Below are 21,618 nucleotides of genomic sequence, written 5' to 3'. Positions count from 1 at the left end.
TTCCAAAGATAATATTGTTTTGCAGATTGGGATTTTCGGAATAATTCATGAATATATAGTTAATATTGTGCCTATTTATTTCCACCAAATTATAGAATCTTTGATATAGTTATATCAGTTTTTTATGACTTTAAAATTTTGTATATACTTTCGAAACAGTTTTTAAATAATCTTTATTAGAGAAACATGTAATAACTTCAATTTATTTACAAAAATAAATTCTAAACACAAAAAGAAATAATAAAAAGTCCGACCCACCGGATTCGAACTAGTGAAGTTAATATTGTGCCTATTTATTTCTACCAAATTATAGAATCTTATTGACATAGTTATATCAGTTTTGTATGACTTTAAAATTTTGTATACACTTCCGAAACAGTTTTTTCCTGAACACAAAAAAATAATAATAAAAAAAAAATCCGAATTCGAACCAGTGACCTAAGGATTAATTGTGGCTATGCCAACTACAGTCGTCCACTCTACCAACTGAGCTAAGATCAGTTTGTGTTTAAAGTTATAATTCGACATGTGGTTTTCTATCGAAATTGTACTAATTGTCCCGTTATTTTTTGGGTTTGACTGGTAGTTGGATGGGCGAAATGATATTTGTGTTCCTCTTCCCGATCTCATTTCATTCTGATATGACCCGAACACTAATAAACATGGGTGGATCTATGTTAGGGTGGACTGAAACCCACCCTAAAAAATATAATAATAATTTACGGTAAAAATGTGACATAACCCTTAATTTCTTAAAAATTTTAAATTAATTCAATAATTTTTTAACTCATAGAAAATGGGTAAAATTTACGTTTATTTAGTTATTCATTTTATTCATAATTTTTTTTATTATGTTTTTAAGTCAACTACAAATTTTATAAACCTACCCCGACTTGAATTCGTGTATTCGTTTATAATGATAAACACAATTAAAAATATAACATCACCAATATATTTATTTATTTTTCATATTTTATAAGAGTTTTAAGTTTATATTTATATATAATATATATTTTATATTCAAAAATTTGTTTATATAATATTATTATATACAAAAATATATATATATATATATTATAGAGAATATGATATAAATGGTGCACAACGAGGATTCTCCGAAAACTGACGAAGATGGTAGTAAAAAATCTCTAAAGTAAAACGGACTGGAGATGATACATGCATTATTCGTTTCGATCCGCCTCGTTGTCATCCATACACTCTAGGGTTCAATTCAAGTTAACGTTAACATGTATATTTTTTAAGACATTTAATATTTTAACTGGGTTAAAAGGTTGTTTAAATAATTTTAAAACATTTTAGTACAAAATATTAGGAATATTTATTGAATAATTTCCTAGTAAAAACACAAATACAAAATAAAAATAATAATAATAATCCTTTCTTTTTTGAAAAACGATCTAGTGTCATTTCATTATAAAACCCAAAAAATAGAAAAAAAACCTACATGAGTTCATAAATTAGAGCAAAACAAACATTTACTAGATTTTTTTTAAAATAGAAATAACAAACCAAATGAATGAACACAAACAAAACATTCAAACAAATGAATTACAACTTTTCAAACAAACAATAATAAATTTATAATCTCGCCTTGAAGTTGTTATTGAGTGACTTTATCATAATCAATGCCCCAATTTTGACATAAACACCAATTTTGCTCACTTTTAGGAATTCGCCTCCAAGTAAGAACAAGGGAAATGCAATCAAACTTAATGCTCTTCTAAACGTCATCAACAACACATCTCACCCTTTTTGAAGAGTCTTGGGTTTCTTTCCATCCAAACATGGTAAACTATAGAAGTAAAACCACATTTAAACATATTTGAATGAAATAGATTACCTTTAGCTTTCAAAATGGCCAATTTCTTGATATCAATCCAATCTGAAGGGAAGAAAGTTAACTACATAACTTTTGTAAATCGCCTCCATAACTCGAATGTAAACGGACAACCACCAAATAAATGGTCCATCGTCTCTTCATTGCCATCACAAAGTAGACATTTAGAGTCCAAAATATCAATAAAACGCTTGAGACGATCCCTAGTTGAAATCCTCTTCCTAAACAACAACTACAACACGAATTGTTGTCTTAGAATGATTTTGGAGGACCATACACCATGAGACCAACCCACATTGTTCCCCCTCTCGTGAATAGACTCTTAAGCTAGGTTAGAATTGAACTTTTCGTCTCTTTTCACCTTCCAAACCCGTGAGTCGGTAGTGTCATTAAAGTGCATCGTTTTTATGAAGTTGAGAATCCTTACATCTTCCGGAATACGCCTCAAAAGTGCATTCCATTCTCCATCATGAATGTCACAAATTGAGGAATTAAGACAGTCCCTTCGTATATACACCCCACCAAATTCTGCCTTAAGAACGATATACAGATTTTCAAACTATGGGTCATGCCAAAACAAGGTTCATCGACCATTCCTTAACTGGATATCGAACAAAGGTATAACCTTGTCCTTAAGTTTGAGAATCTTCTTAAGCGACCATGTCATTTCCGGTTTAATCTTGGAAGTCCAAATACTCACTTCATTCTTCATAAATCTTGGGTGTACCCAACTTACCCACAACGAGTCCTGCTTCTTTTCTAACGCCCAAAGATGCCTTAATATTGTGAGAGTCTTATTCCATTCAATGTAATTTTTCAATTCGATTTCACTTTCCTCTTTCGGCTTACACACATCAGCCCACTTCAATTTTTCTCACATTGTCCTTGGTTCCCCAAATAAAGCTTCTCATAAGACAATCAAGATCCTTCATAATCTTCTTTGGGAGAATGATTTGTTGTGCACAATTTCCAATGATTCCCATTATGACCTTCATAACAAGCTCGATCTAACCCGCATATGATAATTTTTTTGTTGCCCAACCATTCATCGAGTTCTTGACTTTCTCATAAGACCAGGTAAAAGATATTTTCTAAGTAATTAATTGTTTGTCAAAGATTTGAGGTATGTTATTAGTCTATTTTGTATTTGTTAATGTTGATTGTTTTTTATTGATTTTGTAGATTGTAATTAAATGTGTTGAAGAAGTGTATTCATGAAGGATGTTTTTTGTGAGAACTAATTTAATAATTTTTGAAGTTTTTGTGTTTATTTAAGAATTATGTTCTATCACTTTTAAGTTTATTTGTAATTTTGTAGTATGGATGAATTTATATTATGTAGCATGAATGAATTTATATTTTATAGCGTGGATGATTTTCTATTTAAAGATATAATATTTATTAATAGTTTTAGGTTAATTATATTTTGTAGTAACATATTATATTTAATTTATATAATTTTAGTTAAATAAAATATAATTTTTTAATATTTATTATCGGGTAATGGGGTATCCGTCGGGGATCGGGTACCCGATGAATCAGAGATGGGGATATAAATAGAGATACCCGTCAAGTTCGGGATCGGGGTTGGGTAGTAATTTGAAAATTAGGTTTGGGGATGGGTACTTCACTACCCGGCGGGTAGGGTACCCGGCGGGTAGGGTACCCGTTGCCATCCCTAATTATCTACAATGGTTAACACATGTATGGATAATCAATGAATGATGTTTCTTTATATGGAAACCAAATATTCCTATGAATGAGTTCAAAATAGTAAGCAGTTTTTGATGTACTAGTGCTAAAAGGAAGTCTTTGTATTTTAGGAATAGGACAAATATCACAATAAAACTTCTCATCTTTATTAAAATTTAAAGCATACTTAAGAGAAATATCTGTTGGATGTCTTAATCTCTTATGTAAAATGTCAAAGTATGTATGCATCGTGTATTTTATTAACAAATGTAGTAGGTTTATTAACAGATACATGATGAGACTTATCAACATAGACAAAAAAATTTCTAACTCTTCTAGCAAATACAAATTCGGTAATAGTTGTCCTCTTTCTATAATGCTTTCATCATTAAGGTCATGCAACAAAAAAATTTATCCTTAGCAAATTTTGACACAAACATTAAGTTGTAAGTGAAGTTAGGTAAATGTAAGACATCAATGAGTTCTAATTTATTAGACAACTTAACATTTCCTATTTGTTGAACATGCTTTATTGAATTATCATGTAAGAACAACAGATATTTTCCTAACATGTCATAACTAATAAATTTGAGCATATGTGTCTACTAACTCCACTATCAATAATCCAAATTAGTTTATCTTTATGACTAATTTGAATATTTAAACTATATGCATTGGTATAAAAAAAATTATGTGCAGAGTGTGAATTAGAAATAACTACAAAATACTTTTTTTTTTTTTTTTGAGAGACAACTTTTTACCATTTTCTTATTAGTCATCATGTCAGCATTTATAAATTTACCAGAAGACTCATACTACTCTTTGTAGTTACTGAAGGGTGTGTTGGCAAGGTTGGCTGAATTTTTAATTATTTTCATATCTCTTTGTCCCTTAAACCAATCCGGGTAGCCAATGATCTTGAAACAAGAAGACTTGTAGATGTCCAATTGATTTACAATAATGACAAAATAAGTCTTTGTTATTGTTTCTGCCTCATTTTCCTGAACTTTGACCCTTTCCTTTGCTTTTAGAATCATTTTGATGTCTTTATTGTTGGTCTAAATTATCTTTCATAAGTATAGCAAAATTTTCATTTTGCATTACCATCAAACTTTGAACTTCTCTTGTCTCCCATTGCTTAACAACATTGAATATATTTATTTATACTTGGTTCTCTATCCATAAGAAGGATTTGTTGTCGAGCGTTATCATAGTACTCATTCAATCCCATTAAGAATTGCGTGAGTTTGTTAGATATGTCTGAACTACCAGATTCCTCATCTTATTACAACAGTTTTCTTTAGGCTCAAAGTCACAAAATGCTAATGGTTTGAGAACCATTAATTCATCCCAAAGTTTCTTGATTTTAGAGAAATATTTCTTTAGTGTCATTGTGGCTTGCCTAAGATTAGGCATAGCCTTTTGGATTTGAAAGGCTTGAGGTCCATTATTTTCTTGATATACTTTTTTGATGTCAATCCAAAAATCGATAGTAATTGTCGTCGATGAGTAGTTGGCCTTTATTTATTCTGAAAGATTATTCAAGATTTAAGATTTAACTAAATAATCGGCTTTCCTCCATCGTATAAGTTTTTTAGGTTCAATTGGAGCCACACAAGATCCATCAATAAAACTTAATTTGGATTTTGCCTCAAGTGTTAAACGAATCCCGCTACTCCATCCAATATAATTCGTACCATTAAAAATTGTAGTACAAATAATTCCACCTGGATTGTCTAATGCATGTATCGTTGTTGAATCGTTATCCTTGTCCTTCTTCTTCTTTTCCTTCATTCTTGTTTCAGATTGATTACTTTCTATACTCGAATCGTTATTTGAACTAGATGAATCTGAACTGGAGTCGCTTTCTCACTTTGAATTGTTTCTTGAATTGGATGAATCACTTCTTTCTTCGGCTTTCTGTTGGTAGACCAACTTGCTCCGATACCATGAAATTGCAGCTTAGTATAGATTCATTTAGAGTTTCTATATAATGTAGAAAATAGAAAGAAAAAAAAAAGACTTAGTGACATATAATGCCACCTATCTCTCATTTATATATATAACTGAAAAGACAATTTATCCTTTTACTTATTTTATAAATGAACACTTTTCACTATTAATACTCAATGATTTATTCATTTAATTCTATCAACATTTACTTTCTTCAATGAAAATCATTGAATAAAAACTTAGCTATTGGTTAATCAAATCGAATGTGTAAAGAATATTGATATATTAGAAGGATCGAAAATGAAATATTTAGTCTCTTAGGTAAAATATTTGTACGACTTTACGAGAAATATAAATTTTGTAATTTATTTATTTTTATCAAAGTATTTTTTTCTCAATTGAATTGTTTTGCCTATTATTATTATGTACAAATTGTGTTTTCAAATTTTAGATATTTTATTCACTTGCAAAGGTCATATGTTTTTTTCAGATTGAGATTCTTTGAATAATCCATAATAAGTATAGTTAATATTGCACCAAATTATAGAATCTTCTTCCATTATGCAGTTTTTAAATAATCTTTATAAAAGAAACATGTAATAATTTCAATTTATTTTGATTGAATAATCCATAATAAGTATAGTTAATATTGCACCAAATTATAGAATCTTCTTCCATTATGCAGTTTTTAAATAATCTTTATAAAAGAAACATGTAATAATTTCAATTTATTTTGATTGAATAATCCATAATAAGTATAGTTAATATTGCACCAAATTATAGAATCTTCTTCCATTATGCAGTTTTTAAATAATCTTTATAAAAGAAACATGTAATAATTTCAATTTATTTTGATTGAATAATCCATAATAAGTATAGTTAATATTGCACCAAATTATAGAATCTTTTGAAAAAAAAAATTAAAAATCCGACCTACCGGATTCGAACCAGTGACCTAAGGATTAGCTGTGGCTAGTGCCGACTACAGTCCTCCGCTCTACCAACTGAGCTAAGGTCGGTTTGTGTTTAGACTTATAAAATTTATTCTTAAAAGATATTAGTTAATAACTTCAATTAAATTTAAAAAAATTCTGACCTATCAGATTCTAACCAATGACCTAAGGATTAACTGTGGCTATTGTCGACTACAGTCCTCCGCTCTACCAACTAAGCTAAGGTTAATTTTGGGTTAAATTGATAAAAGTATAATGAAAGATATAAAATGTAGAGCTCCAATGATGCAACCCATCTTGAATGGAAGAATTGCATCATTTGTCATTAAATACAAATATACATTCAAATATACATTGTAAACATTAATTTTGATTAATCCAATTTCTCATTTTTGATTGGGTTGAATTCACAACCACGTGTATAAAAGAAAGTTTTATTATAGTAAGTTGTTGTCGTATGTGTTACGAGAGAATGTAAAATTGACGACTCACTTATTTTTATATTGTCTAAGAGTATTAGTATTTAGAGACTTTTGTCTTTAAAGAGTTGCTAAAAAATTTGAATTACTATCCTGATAATTAAATATGAATTATCTAGTTAGAGAGAAATCGTCAAATATTGATAATTAAATATGAATTATCTAGTTAGAGAGAAATCGTCAAATATTCAGTCCGATGTAGGCCAGAGAGATCGATAACATATTGAATAATATGTGTATTATTTTTATCTTGTAACTTTTTTATTTTATTATCTCATATCATGTTTTATTATTGTACTTTAATAATTTTTTATCTCTTAAACAATATTCTTTAAAATTAATTCTCTTTAAAATTAAGCTATCCTATTAGGTTAATAGTCTAGTGGAGTCTGGAAAAAGATTAATATAAATATATTATATCTTCTACAATCTAAACTCCAAACAACAAAAACAAAAAATAAAAATCCTAAAAGTTTCACTTTTCCATAATCCATATCCATACGTGTAAGATATAAAAAAAAAAAATAACAGTTACAGACCTACAAAGTGCATCACCAAAACATATCACAAGGGTACAAACTTCCTGCAAATAAATGATTGACAGCAGCTGTTCTGATTTCAAGACATTTACAATCCCTTTTTTTGTTGTTATTTTGTGGATAAATTTTACAAAGCAAATATTTATGAAACTCAATGTGTCCGAAGCTTGTTGGCTACATAGAGCAAGTGGCTGATGTTCGATGGAGGATAATTCTGCAGTAATTTGAGGTTAGAGGTGAAGTCGCCAGCTAGTAAACGTCTTCTAACAATTATCAGCATAGCACAACAAACTCGAAGTAGAGTTTCCTTGAACCCAAAAATTAGAAGAAGAAGAAGAATATCAGCATAAGAAGACCAAACACAATGCGAGACAGTTAAAGTTGTGTTTTGACATAAAAATAAGTAAGTGAAATGTTAAAAATGATACTCACAAGTGGACCCTCAGGATCGATTAAAAGTGTGTCCCAGATGAGGATACTGTCGGCGAAATTGAACTCTTGAGTCAGGAGAAGAGTTATCCATCTGAATGCGTAAAACTGAGGATTGACCTGCAAAATCCAGAGGTAGAACCGACCAGGTTTAAAGGTAAAAAATAATAAATTATAGTTTTTTTCTGTTTTTTAAACCAGGGTTTTTTCCCTCCCTGGAGAAGGCTAGCACATTAACAAAAGGCCAGAGTCATATTAAATTAATAAGAACAATCATTAGAAAATATAACTTATATCAAATCTATAAACTGCCAGATACTTAATTACATAAAGGTGCATTCATACCTTTGTTGTGATCTCAAGATGACGCCAAAGCTCCTCATCATGTTCTTTCACAAGTTTAGACAAATTGGTAATTGTAGCACGGATCCCAACAACACTGTTATCCAACTGTTGACAGAAATGATCCCGGAATCCACTTAACAACTCAACAAAGCAAAAGAACGTGTCTGCTTCTGCAGAGAGCTGCAACATTTGAGGGACACCCGTAAATAAGATGCAAGAGAAGAAATAACATATAATGACCTAATCAGATGATTGTACCACAATATTCAACATTGGAAAATTACTGTTCTTAGTTTGAATCAAGCTTGAGACCTCAACCTCTTAGTTCAACACTCTTACTACTTGAGCCACCCTGAGTGGGTCACTGAATATCTTTGTTGTGCCTGACTATATTGACAAAGATTGTCTTCTACTGAGTGAGTATAAATGTCACTGCATTTTAATTATGCCACTTCATTATGTGGTCAAAGCAATCTTGTCTAGTGAAGTAGTTATTTTCTTGCATTTCACTTTGGGAAAGCATAGTGGAGTCAATGAAACACCTAAAACCAATATATTAGTTCAATTAACATTTCTCCTAGTAAGCATTTTGCAGAATCTTATGCCCAAACAAGAACATTTCAAATTTATTCTTGGGTTTAGAAAAGGGAAGGCCAGAGTTGTGTCTATGTGATAACTAACATAACCAAACCAAAGAAGATAAAACAAATACCATTGAGAACCCCCGATCAACCCTGGAAAGAACCTATGTTCATATCATCCTTACCGAGTTTTCCTCATTAGGGTCATTTTTGAAGACGTAGAATAAAGGTGCCAGAATTTCATTCATTCCTTGCACATATCTTATGCCTGGATTCAACTTTGCAAAGATTATCAATATGCTTCTCAAAGATTCCTGAAATGAAATAGAATGTTGGCCCAATATACTTTGCCTCTTTGGAACATGTCAACAATTCAGCATTTGAAGTTTACCTGGTTTGATTTTGCAAATTCGGTGTCCCCACAAAAAAAATTCAAGTCAGGATGAGTACGTTTTACATCTCTGTCTATCTGCTCTATGATCTCTGAATCCTGTAATTTACCCATCAGGGAATCAGGCCATGAAGGATAGCTTCTAACCAGTATGAACACAAAAAATTATGTTTAGTTTTGCATATGCACAGAATCAGGGTCAATAATTTATCAGAAGCATCCTTGTACATTATTTTAAAGTCTGTGCATAGTTGTTGATTTACATTTAACGAGGAATTTATTTCGAGATTTACTCCTAATGGACTTTTTCCTAGTAAAAGTAACCAGTTGGACTTAGACAAAAGAGCAAAAGTAAACTCTAAAACAGTTCAAAGTCATTCTTATGTTTGCATTATTAATAGTTATAATTTAAATCTTTTTCTCTTGTTTTGTCAGCAGTTTCATTTTTTATGCATGGAATGAAAATCCTTTAATTTGTATAAAAGAAATCAAACATATAAACAGGGACAAATTACACTGAAGATAAAGTTCAAACCACATTTCCTAATACCTGAAAGAACTTATTCCATACGCTGGTCGTCCCAAGACTCAAAGGGTGTTCTCCATGAGATATATCTGATCTTGAGAGTAAGCCACCATTTTCACATTTTGCTTCCTCTTTCCCAAGATTTGTCTTCTCCACCCTCCTCGTGATAATCTCTGACTAACGGAAACAATTAGAAATTCAAGAATTCTTCATGGATTGCAAATAGAAGAGGCCAACAAGCATACAAACCATAATATCCTACAGCCTCTATGACTTGACCACAAGGTAGTTCGGCATAATTCCATATTATTAACCACCACACATAATGCTAGACTAATCAAGGAGATTAATATGAACACATCAGATGACCATGGAGGACTGAATAATCCGGTTTAGAGAGAACGAATATACATAATTCTGTCAAATTTATGTCATCGAGAAGATAATTTGTGGTTTCAAGAAGAAAAATTACATTTGGTAATTGATATCATACAAAAAAGTAAATAACATGCAAGTCATAGCAGTTACTCCATGAAACCAATGAAAAAAAATAATCTTGAATCCTCAATGTACAGATAACTTAATATCAGGAGGTTTCATTTCAGCCTGTTATCTTTCCTCAATGGGTTTTTAAATGTGGCATGAATCAATATTGATTTCGCTTCACTCTCCAGTCTCCACTTGGAGGAAGAAGGCTGGTGACACAAATCTAACATCAGGCAAGTCAGTTTTTTTATTGAGCTTCATGCCCAAGTGGTGGTTTCTTGTGTGATTGTGCTTCATCACTAAATGCATGTATCATACAACCTTCAAAGATTACCATATTTCTTGACTACCCACATTATTGATAAAGAAATATCCAATTAAAATATGGTCAGTATATTTACCACCATCGTCTCTTTTGTTCAATAGGAAAAGCAAAATTTGACTGACAATTGTACTACAACATATTTCTAACTTACAGGATTCATCAAAAGTTCTTCCTTGAAATGTTTGTACTGAGACCTCTTTTTGGCTAGTTCAGATGCCCAGATCCCTCGATCAGGTGGTAAATATCCCAATAAAAGCTAGATCTCATGCAAAGAAATAAGTCTCAAAGTCAAGATATTTAAAACGATAACTTATCTTGATAAAGAATTTACTTATTTGAACACATTTCTCCATCACTTTAAGCAATAAACTCGGACCACACCTTCCACACTGTTGCTCTGATTCCAGCACCATCTGGTATACCCTGTGATGCAATTCTTCGCAATTCGCCCATATTTATCACTTTCCTTGAAAGCTAATGAAAACAATACTCTCATCAGGCAACATGGGTAGAATACAAGCATCTATTGAACACACGCGAAATGAATGCGCTTAAGTATGCAAAAACCCTAATGAACAAAACAATGAACAGTGCAGCAGCATAACAACCGAACAAATTAAGGAATCAAGAAAGTAAAATTACATGAACATAAATTTGGCGATTAGTACATTGTTAAGGAATAATTCAATAATGCAATAATATATACACGGCGGCTAACCTCTTGCATGAGCTGAGCTTGTCGAGACAATTCCTCGGCAGATGAAGTGACAGAGCTAGTACCATTATCACCGCCATAACTCGATTGATCCCTAGCTTCCACCTTCTGAGTCTCCGGCTTGATCATTACCGGCGGAGGGACAATCACCGGTGCAGATTCTCGAACCGGCGACTGAGAGGGAGTTGAATATTCAGTAGAAGCGGTAGATTTTCCTGCGGTTGTGACGATGCGATTACGGTCTTCGTCGTTGTTTTGATCTTGGTCCGGAGTTGGAGGGGGAGCAGACCAGAGAGAACTGTTCATCCAATCGGGAATCCGGTTTTTCACCATCTCGATCTCGGAAGGGAAAAAGAAGAAGGTCCGGGAGAGAGTAAAGTGGCCTCCGTTGGAGTCGTTTAGGGTTTCCAGTGTCGAAGTGACCTTAGATTGATCAAACCATTGTAGAGACGGAGAAGAGAGAATTGATCTTCAGAGAAGTTTTGACAGGAAGGAAGGTGAGAAGAATGAATGAATGAATTTGCAAATGGATTCTAATGGAGATGACACGTAGATAGACCAAGAGGTTACCGTCGTAATTTACAAGGTACATTTCCATTATTATTATTATTATTATTATTATTATTAAAGAGTACCGATAACATCTTCTTTGTTTCAAATCTGTTTATTTGGATTTAATTAAATCTAAATAATTCTTTATTATTTGTATTTTTCAAATAATTATTTGAGTCTAGTATGTTTTAAAATTATATAACAATTTATTATTTATGTTAAAAGTTCATTGAGAATGACCTATAATCTATCATAATTTAAGGAATTACGTTAGAATTGAATATAATGTTTTTATATTTTAGTCATTAATTTTTATTATCTCAACTAGGAAATTATTATTTAAATTAAATCATATAAACAAACTAACCACAAATGTTATTATATGAAATAATGTGTATAGTACTTTAATCATTCATTCATTTCTAAAATCTAGAATCCCCTACCCTCTATTCATAACCACCTTTATATTAAGGACTATATCCCTCTATTCACAACTACCATTAAATTAGGGAAATTGGATGAAATGACACTAATAATGGACGATTTTGAGAAATGACCCAAGTCTAATAAACATTGTAAAAATGATCTTTTCGGCTTGTTTAAAGACGAAAATACTATTTCGCGTCACGCGACGGAAATGTCCAAAATGCCCTTATATATATATTCCCCATTTTTTCATTTCTTTCTTTCTCGTTCTCTTTTTTTCGGTCTTCTCTGCCTTCTCTCTAAACCCTAAACAACGACCAACCATCGCGAACAACGAACACAACGACGGACAAAACCTTGTATAGGGAAATTTCATTTGAATGCAACCATCGCAAGACTTCCTGAATTGAAAGTTTTTCATATATATTTGATCGAAGTTTGAATGTTTTGTGTTTAATTGAATAGATTCGAGACTACATTCATGTGATGGATTTGGCAGATGGTCATATCGAGCAATGTTCATGTGAGGTTGGATTTGTGATGGTTGGTCGCGTGATAGGTGGTCGCGTGATGGCTGGTCGTGTGATAGTTGGTCGCATGATAGTTGGATCCACGATGGTTGGTCATGGCACGCGGTCGCGACACAAATCTTAATGTAGTCTCCTACAATGTCATGAGGCCAAAGAATTGATTAAGAAGGTTATTCCGGTTCAAATACCAAAACCCCAAAAGCTACCGATCTAATAATCATCATCCAGTCAGCACTATAAACAATATGCAACATAAGCGGACAAGTCTCCTTCGAGGTCGGATCAACTAAAGTAATGGTTTCAAGTCTGTTAAAGATACAAGCATCCAAATCTTGACCATGTATTTGATAATCTATATATATATATAATGATGCTTAATTTTTAAAGTGTCTGGATTGGCGGGTCGAGAGCTGTGGTTATTTTGGATATATGTGAGAGTAAATGGATATATGGGTCGGATTGTGGGTTCACCCGCCCATAAACTTAAAACGATTAAAAATAAAATTAAAAATGCTATAGGTATGGTTCGAACTTGGAATCTAACAAAACAAATACAACCTTTTAACCAACTAGGTTAATAACACTTTATATTTTAAATTCAACCCAAAATTTATTGAATTCAGAACATTTTAACAATATAAGTTCAACTTTTTAACTAACTAATCTATATATTTATATATAATGATGCTTAATTTTTAAAGTGTCCGGATTGACGGATCGAGATATGTGGTTAATTTGGATATATGTGAGAGTAAATGAATATTTGGGTCGGATTGTAGGTTGACCCGCCCATAAAATTTTTACCGTAATATTTTTTTTCACGGTTTTTTATATTATTACTCGTGCAAATGCACGGGATACATGCTAGTACATATTAAACACATAAGTCGCATTTCCAAACTCATCATAGTTATTCTAATAACCACCATAATTCAACTGCGTACAATCCGCAATTTCACATGCAACCGCCAAATTATCACGCCTTCCACGCTTTGCGTGTCGCGACCACGTGGTGGTTCCAAGAAATGGATGTCGATGAGTTTCGTTCTAAATCGACAGCTTCGGTCTGCTCGGTGGTGGCCGGAGAGACTCTATTGTTTGCACAGAAGTTTCACTTGTAACTTAAACCTGTTGAAGAATATATTGGAAATAAAGCGAAATAATCACCACACTTGTGATAATAAATTATTCTCCATTTGATTGGATATTTAAGAGAGAGAAACAACAAACATAAAATGAAATATAAATGAAACAAAACACCAAAAATTTAACGTGAAAACTTTCTCAAATCAAGGAGTAAAACCACGAGACTTTTGTCCAAAAATAGATTCACTATAATCAAATGTTAAACACGAAATAAATAAAGATAATAGTTAAACAAAAAAGATATATCACTATCTCTCTGCAAGTGTATGCTAGATGACTTTCAAATGTGTTTTGATAAGGTCACTTCCTCCGCCTTTTATATTAGAACGAGGACAACTCAAGAGTCTTTTTCCAATAAGACAACCCTGCCCTTCTAGGATTCTGAGTTTCTGAACTTTTGGACTTTTAGCATCTAGACTAGGATTTTTATTTCATAGTTGGAAGTCCAATCAAATAACCCAACAAACTCTCTCATCACAACTATGGAAGGGTTGTTGTCAAACCCGCGGTTGAACAACAAAACTCGAACTTGTCTTTTGGTAGTGCTTTGGTCAACATATCAGCGCCATTATTATCTGTATGCACTTTCTCTAAAACCAACAACATTTTTCATCTAGAACATCACATATCTAATGATATTTCACATCAATGTGCTTCAATTTAGAGTGAAATGTTGATTTTTAGCAAGATAAATCACACTTTGACTATCACAATAAAACACGTATTTATCCCGCACAAACTCAAGTTCAGATAATAATTTCTTAACCCAATAGAATATTGCCAGAATTAGGGGTTTATAACTTATTTCCTAGATCCGGATGAGTAGAGTCGAGCCGACAGTAAAGTCGAGCCGACAGTAGAGTCGAGGCAACAGTAGTGATGAGCCTCTTCGTCTTCCTCGTACAAGTCGTTGTGCAGTGTCGTTTTGTTCGTCGTTAAGTTCGCTGCTTAGGGTTTAGAGAGAAGGAATAAAAGACCGAGAAAAAAGAAAATTTTAGGAGAAGAGAGAGAAAAGAAAGTGAAAAAAAATATATATAATCGCGTAACATTTTTGTCCGAAATGATCATTTTTGCAAACTTTATCAGGGTTGGGTCATCATTTCATCCTATTTCTCTTAAATTAAGGATTATGGAGTCATAGTTCCATTATAACTATATTTATTATTGTTATTATTATTTTTAGATAGTTTTTATAAAACAACAATTTTTAATAGTTATATTGTCAAAATGGGTCTTTTTACCGAGTTCAATTGTGATTTTAGACTTTTTCTCTAAGGTTACTTATTGTTAAAATTATACAAAAATGAAGTTTAACTAAATTTCAACTATTTATGTGTTTTGACTATCAAATTTCAGATAATCGGCAGTTAAAATCATCGATTCGCTGAAATTTAATAGTTAAATTAATAACATTTATATTTTGTTTATTTATTTATAAATGTAAAATATATAATAAGTTAACCACGTTTCAAATCGTTAAGACAAAATCTCGAAACTCAGATTAAAAAAATAATGTCTGAATTCTTTAAAATTCGGCCGATTATAGATAAAGGTCATTGTTTTTGTTGCTATTTTACAAGGATTGATTAATTTACAATTAGTGACGGATTTAGTGGCGTACTTCTTAATAAAATTTTCAATGGCAATAGTAATTATATTTTATATTTCAGTTCAGTTAAACCCCCACAGTATTTAAAAGAACAAAAGAACCCGTTCATATATAAGTGACTGACTTCCTAAACCCTACTTGCTGGTATACAGTTTGAAGTAAGAAGGAGCGAGAGAGAAAGAGAATGGGGAAGAAAAACCAGCAAAAGAAGCTCCAGAGTACGGTCGAGAAAGAAGATCGAGAAGAGCTCCTGAATACTCTTGGAGATTTCACGAGCAAGGAGAACTGGGACAACTTCTACAAAATCAAAGACGCTTTCGAGTGGTACGCCGAGTGGCATGAGCTCCGAGCTCCTCTACTATCTCATTTACCTTCCCTCGACGACGGATCCTCAGCTTCCTTGCAAATTCTTGTCCCTGGTTGCGGCAATTCCCGTCTTTCTGAAGACCTCTATGACGCCGGATTCAAGGCTATAACAAATATTGACTTCTCCAAGGTCGCTATCACCGAGATGCTGCGACGAAACGTTCGTTCCCGTCCCATTATGCGATGGCGCGTCATGGACATGGCCGATATGCAGGTTTCTGATTCAAGGCTATAACATATATTGACTTCTCCAAGTTCTTTTGTTTCTGATAATTTTTTAGCAAGGAATAGACAGTCAGTAATGGTTAACTTCTCCAGTTTGCAGATGAGACTTTCGATATTGTTCTTGACAAAGGAGGATTAGATGCTCTGATGGAGCCTGGGAAGGGAACTGTGCTGGGGAGTCAATATTTGTCAGAGGTGCCTTGTGTTTTTACTTTTTATTGCTATTTCACACTAAGGCCATATGTTTGCTCATATAAAAAGTTCATGACATTTTTAACTTTTATTCATATGATTATCGTGTCAACACTAGGTGAAAAGAGTGTTAACTTCTACGGGGAAGTTTATCTGTCTCACCTTGGCTGAACCTAATATTATAGGTATGGTTTTGTAAGACCCATGTTTCTGTTTAAAATACTAATTGCCTGTATTCTACAATTTTGCACAAAGAGAAGCATGCCATTAGAAGTACTTGCATTTGCATATTATTTTGTTGGATTTGTTTAGTATTCAACAACAATTTTAATCCATTTATTACTTGCTTCATACCAGGTTTTCTCTTTTTCAAGTTCCGTCATGGGTGGAATGTAACTGTTTATTCCATACGACCCATATCTCAGAAGTCAATGAATAAATTTGACTTGTACACTTTTATGGTGGTTGTTGAGAAAGACAAATCAGCTATATTGCCTCAGATCTCATCAAGACTTGACGATTCTTATCTAAATCATAATGTCATTCAGGTAAAGTATTATCTCCTAACTGGTGACAAGTGAATATGCATTTCTGGTTGTTCATTTAATTTGTTTAGGTATCTAATATCTTATTACTCCGCATTCCTGCCTAAAAACAAGTCATTAGTTGTCTTAGCTACTTTCAGATTCATATTTATCCTGTCAGATTATGCAACTGCTCTTTGTGTTTTGAAGATCTGACTTCATCTTTGTTATACTTTCATTCTTTAAGTGACGGCTTCTATGCACATTTTTAGCTGATAAAATTGCTTTGTTAGTTTGATATTCAACTTGAGATAATAGTTGAAGTATGTGGACTATTGAATACAAGTATCTAGAAGTTTGATCTGAAGTGGCTTTCTGTCTTTAGGCTCGTGGACTTCTTGAGGTGCTTGAAAATGAGAATAAATTCCGTACAGAATATTCAAATAGCCCTGATTTAGTGTATGCATTTGAAGACTTGCGATTGGGAGTAAAAGGGAACTTGGCAGAACTTAACCCAGGACAACGCATCAAGCTTAATTTGGGTGAACCTGGTAAATCTTGTTTCTGTTACAAAGCTGTACTCCTTGATGCTCAAGAGCCGTCTCCATCTTTTGAATATGTTTGTGGCGTATTCATTGTACCAAAGGTTAGTCAATTTCATCTTTATCTATGTCTGCGTGTAACTTTGAACTAAACAAGCTACCCTAATCATTTGCTCACTATTTTTAGAAGATACAACACTGCAACAAAACTTTATCCTGTTTGTATACAACTCAGTCTTTTCAAAAGTTAGCTTTGCGTTGCAATCCTGGAATTATATGCGTTTGTTTTTTAGCAGTGCATTGCTAGATCACAGGATTCTCTGGCGAAGGGTATCGAGATCTGCGTTGACATTGGCCCACTGTAAAGGAGTTTTGTTATTTTTTACTCTCATTGATTTTTTCCTTTGTTTTTCCGTCTTCTGGATGTTTCTTAATTGCATTATAATTGTTTTATCCTTTCACCAAAAATACCGGGTCATTATCTAGGAAAATAATCAGGAATACAACTGTGTTTAAACTGACTTTAATCTTGTCTACTCTTACACTTGTGTTGCTTTTGATTTGCATTTACATTTTCTAATCAGCCACAAATGTGCCTCATTTTCTACTTCTAGAGTGAGATTTTTTAAGCTTTCCTTTCACTTTTCGGATATAAAGAAGCCGACATTATGAAGTGTTGGATGTTCATGATCTCTCATACATGTCGTTTTGTTCCTTGTTTCAATTGGAATACTAACTCATTTTATACTTCAGTCTAGGAGTCATGAGTGGCTTTTTGCTTCAGAAGAAGGTCAATGGATGATTGTTATAAGCTCAAAAGCTGCTCGCCTTATAATGGTATCTTTCCTCCCTGATTTACTGTTTCCTTTTTTCTCAATTTCCTCTAATCTTGCTGTTATGCTTCAATCAGGTATTTTTAGATGCCTCTCACACTTTAGGCATGGAAGACATTCAGGTAATTCCTCCCTCATTCTGGATTTTATGTTGTAAGGCCCCTCAAATTTAGCCGTAAAAGGAGCTTTATGTGTTGAGTATTCTGCTCTTCAGATCGATCTTTCTCCTCTGGTAAAGCCACTGGCACCTGGTGTTGCTGATGCTTTTCAAATTCCGTAAGTCACAAATATTTTTCCTATGCTTTTTGTTGTTGTTTTTCATATTTATTCTTGATCCTCATGTTCACTGTTGTCCTGTTTTTCTGTGAAGATCAGCTTAGTCTTTGGACTTGTTTGTGGATTTCTGTAATTGGAAGTAGACTTTGCTTAAAAAAATTGGATCTCCTATGATTGACTTATCGGACCAATTTCATGTGTTTGTTATTTAGAAAAGTTAGTTTTATGATTTCTTCTTTGGTAGATAAAGAACAATAAACTCCATGAGGTGAGTGAAGCTGTCAATCTTTCCAGAGAGGCTCGGTTCTGTTCAAATACTATTATTAATTTTATATGATATAAACATGAACTGCTACTGATTGCACCTTATCTTAATTAAGGTCTTCATTTTCTGCTGCAAGTAGCGTCTATTTTGCAATATGACCGGTGTCGTGATTTTGCTTTGATAAATTCATTTTGATGCAGGTTTTTGGGAGCAGGAGATGGTATTAAGCAACGTAAAGTGATTTATAAGGTTCAGTAATGATGTTCCATATTCCTCTTGGTTTATTAACATTATATTATCAAATTTTAATTGCACCAGTTGATTAGAGGGGAAAAGGAAACCTGATCTGTCAGTCTCATTATGCATTTCAGTGTATCATGCAAGTCTAAGATACCCCATATTCTTTTTACCCCCAATAGAATATGATGCATTGTTTTGACTTCTCATTATTATTAGAAATTCTCATATTCCCAAGTGATGTCAAGGTTTCCAAGACTTACATATCAACAAAACAATGTGTGAAATTTGCATCTTGCAACCTTTTATTGTTTTCTATTTTCTTCTGCTAAGTAGATTGCCCTTAGTTGACTCTAATTGTTGCTTTGATATATAGGTTAAATCTCCCTTGACTGGAACAATTGTCATTGAAGATGTGTTGTATGCGAAGAATTGTGACAAGAACAACTTGGAGCCCACAGATTTAGTATTCCGTCGCCTTGTTTTTGAAAGAATGGAGAATCTGGTGCAGTCTGAAGCTTTGTTAATAAAAAATTCTGCGGAGGTTCTTGACGAGTTAAATGAGAAGAAAGCCAACACATCATCCAAAACTGGTAGAAAAGGAAGGCAAGCGCAAAATGATGATCAAGATTTAAATATTGACGGTATATATTATATTATGTAAAGTTAGCTCCATATAACATGGTTTAATATTTTGTGCTTTCCAAGCCCCACAATTATTTCTCTTACTTGGGAGATCTTTCCTGTTCATGAAACAGATTGGAGCAATAATAACAATGTTGACCTGAACTACTTGGCAAGTGATTATCATACTGGAATAATATCTGGTTTAGCATTGATTTGTCCATTGCTGGAAAGTGCAGCCTCAAATGGAAGAATGGTAAGTAATCGGTATAGTTAAGATTTGTATTTATTTCACATTAGGACACTAGTCATTTGATAAACAAACTTGTAATTGTAATTGGGCCTTGTCAGGTTAAAGCCATTGTAATTGGGCTTGGAGCTGGCCTGCTTCCTATGTTCCTACATAAAACATTGCCCTGCTTGCACATAGAGGTAACATAAAGTTTATTATTCATGACATCAAGATTAGAAGTTAAGGTTGATATATTTTCATTTTCATGTTATGAATAGGTTGTAGAGCTGGATATTGTGGTTTATGATGTTGCAAAAGGCTTCTTCCAATTCAAAGAAGATGCAAAACTTAAGGTGATTTATCAAAAGAACTTTCAATAACAGTTTCTGCTATAAGGCTGTGCTAAGACAAGACCCCTTTGGCTAAATATTAATTGTGTATATTTGCATGGTAGGTACATATTACAGATGGTATCGAGTTTGTTAGGGAATTGGCAAATTCCGGAAAAGGTGAAGAAGGAAAAGACTCTTCAAATGAAAACAATAAGACGGATATACTTATTGTGGATGTCGACTCTGCAGATTTAAGGTAAACAAATGCCAACACACTTTGTTTTGCGCAAGTACACAATGGGGATTAATGATTATGTTTTAATGTTGTCTGTACAGTACTGGAATGACTTGCCCAGCGGCTGATTTTGTGGAGGAATCTTTCTTATTAGCTGCTAAAAGATCTCTTTCTGAGCAAGGTCTCCTCGTGATCAACTTGGTTTCAAGGTCGCCGTCCATGAAAGAGATGGTTGTGTCGAGGATGACTAAGGTGAGAGATCATTTCATATTTTTTGTCAAAAGTCTCTTAACTGTATTTTTCAATTTTTTTCTGACGATGATTTATGTGTTTTTGTCAGATTTTCAAGCACTTATTCTGCATTCAGCTAGACGAAGACGTGAATGAAGTTCTATTTGCTATAAACTCAGAGGAAGAGGATGTCACGGAGGATCGCTTGGAGAAAGCCTCGGCCCGTATGCAGGAACTCTTGAATATTGAAAACGAGGAAATCAGTCAAACCATTATCGAAGCTGCACAGAAGATCAAGCGCCTTCATTAAAAAAGGTGATCCCTATACCAACGGTGCGGTTTGGGATTCGGAAAATTTGTGCAATTCTATACGTTAGTTTGCTTTGTTTTGCTACAAATGTGTTCTTTTTGTACTATTGAAATTTATTTCATTCTGTTATGGGTGATCTTGGAGTATCAATCAGATGTATAATTACAAATGTAATCAACATTAAAAATGAAACTGTTTGGAGATGTGGATTTTAAATGAAATTCATTTCTCCCAAAAATTATTTTTTCTTAATCTCTATTTTGATCTTTTATGAAATTATTATTTAAATGTGCATTTTATTCTGTAAAATAATTTTTAAAATTCAGGTAAAAAGATGTGTTGACTTTTTATCTTAATAGACAGCAAGAAAGGTCAAATTTCACAGGAAAGTTCCCAATGTATATAAAATTATTAATACTTGGATTATTTTTAATTAACATGTAGATGCCTCTATCAATCGAAATATTATTTCTAATTCAAATTTTAAATACAAAATAACATTTTATTAATTAAAAACTCAAACAATTTATTTCTTTATTAAATAAAATATTTTTCAAGAACCTAATAAAAATCCCATATAACCCAACAACAAACAAGCTCAAGTTGGTTTCATTTTCATTTTGTTTTCATTTACTTGCATGTATCTGCAACACTTCTTT

At 32.8% G+C, this 21,618-nt stretch overlaps 2 protein-coding genes and 1 non-coding gene across 3 annotated transcripts; 1 reads left to right on the top strand and 2 right to left on the bottom strand.

Moving 5' to 3' along the window:
* Positions 1–6,430: 6,430 nt before the first annotated feature.
* Positions 6,431–6,522, bottom strand: TRNAY-GUA. The gene is given in 2 exon segments: positions 6,431–6,466; positions 6,486–6,522. It is a non-coding gene; the product is annotated as a tRNA-Tyr (tRNA).
* Positions 6,523–7,387: 865 nt separating this feature from the next.
* Positions 7,388–11,782, bottom strand: LOC124921690 (TBC1 domain family member 13-like). The gene is made up of 9 exons (XM_047462381.1): positions 11,276–11,782; positions 10,939–11,031; positions 10,709–10,813; positions 9,771–9,923; positions 9,221–9,319; positions 9,015–9,143; positions 8,249–8,428; positions 7,907–8,023; positions 7,388–7,781 (listed from the first exon to the last, which is right to left on the bottom strand). The coding sequence occupies exons 1-9, from the start codon at positions 11,603–11,605 to the stop codon at positions 7,626–7,628; spliced, it is 1,362 nt and encodes a 453-aa protein (XP_047318337.1). The 5' UTR covers positions 11,606–11,782; the 3' UTR covers positions 7,388–7,625.
* Positions 11,783–15,669: 3,887 nt separating this feature from the next.
* On the top strand, positions 15,670–21,088 carry LOC124920068 (eEF1A lysine and N-terminal methyltransferase). The gene is made up of 16 exons (XM_047460470.1): positions 15,670–16,115; positions 16,220–16,321; positions 16,437–16,503; positions 16,676–16,866; positions 17,228–17,488; positions 18,138–18,221; positions 18,295–18,339; positions 18,432–18,493; positions 18,959–19,007; positions 19,372–19,639; positions 19,754–19,875; positions 19,971–20,051; positions 20,130–20,204; positions 20,306–20,439; positions 20,520–20,670; positions 20,759–21,088. The coding sequence occupies exons 1-16, from the start codon at positions 15,720–15,722 to the stop codon at positions 20,957–20,959; spliced, it is 2,289 nt and encodes a 762-aa protein (XP_047316426.1). The 5' UTR covers positions 15,670–15,719; the 3' UTR covers positions 20,960–21,088.
* Positions 21,089–21,618: the final 530 nt, after the last annotated feature.

The sequence above is a fragment of the Impatiens glandulifera genome, chromosome 1, assembly GCF_907164915.1.
Source record: "Impatiens glandulifera chromosome 1, dImpGla2.1, whole genome shotgun sequence".
Lineage (NCBI taxonomy): Eukaryota > Viridiplantae > Streptophyta > Magnoliopsida > Ericales > Balsaminaceae > Impatiens > Impatiens glandulifera.
Note: the sequence above shows the minus strand (reverse complement) of the source record. Positions and strands in the feature narration are given on the sequence as shown.

What these genes read in the sequence shown, in the direction of transcription:
- LOC124921690 (XM_047462381.1), bottom strand. Translation starts at nt 11,605, where the DNA reads ATGGTGAAAAACCGGATTCCCGATTGGATGAACAGTTCTCTCTGGTCT. An exon ending in AAGCTCAGCTCATGCAAGAG is followed by an intron (nt 11,032 to 11,275) that starts GTTAGCCGCCGT and finishes TGTTTTCATTAG; the next exon opens with CTTTCAAGGAAAGTGATAAA. An exon ending in TCGATCCTGAGGGTCCACTT is followed by an intron (nt 7,782 to 7,906) that starts GTGAGTATCATT and finishes TTTGGGTTCAAG; the next exon opens with GAAACTCTACTTCGAGTTTG.
- LOC124920068 (XM_047460470.1), top strand. Translation starts at nt 15,720, where the DNA reads ATGGGGAAGAAAAACCAGCAAAAGAAGCTCCAGAGTACGGTCGAGAAA. An exon ending in GCTGATGCTTTTCAAATTCC is followed by an intron (nt 18,494 to 18,958) that starts GTAAGTCACAAA and finishes ATTTTGATGCAG; the next exon opens with GTTTTTGGGAGCAGGAGATG. An exon ending in TCAAGATTTAAATATTGACG is followed by an intron (nt 19,640 to 19,753) that starts GTATATATTATA and finishes TTCATGAAACAG; the next exon opens with ATTGGAGCAATAATAACAAT.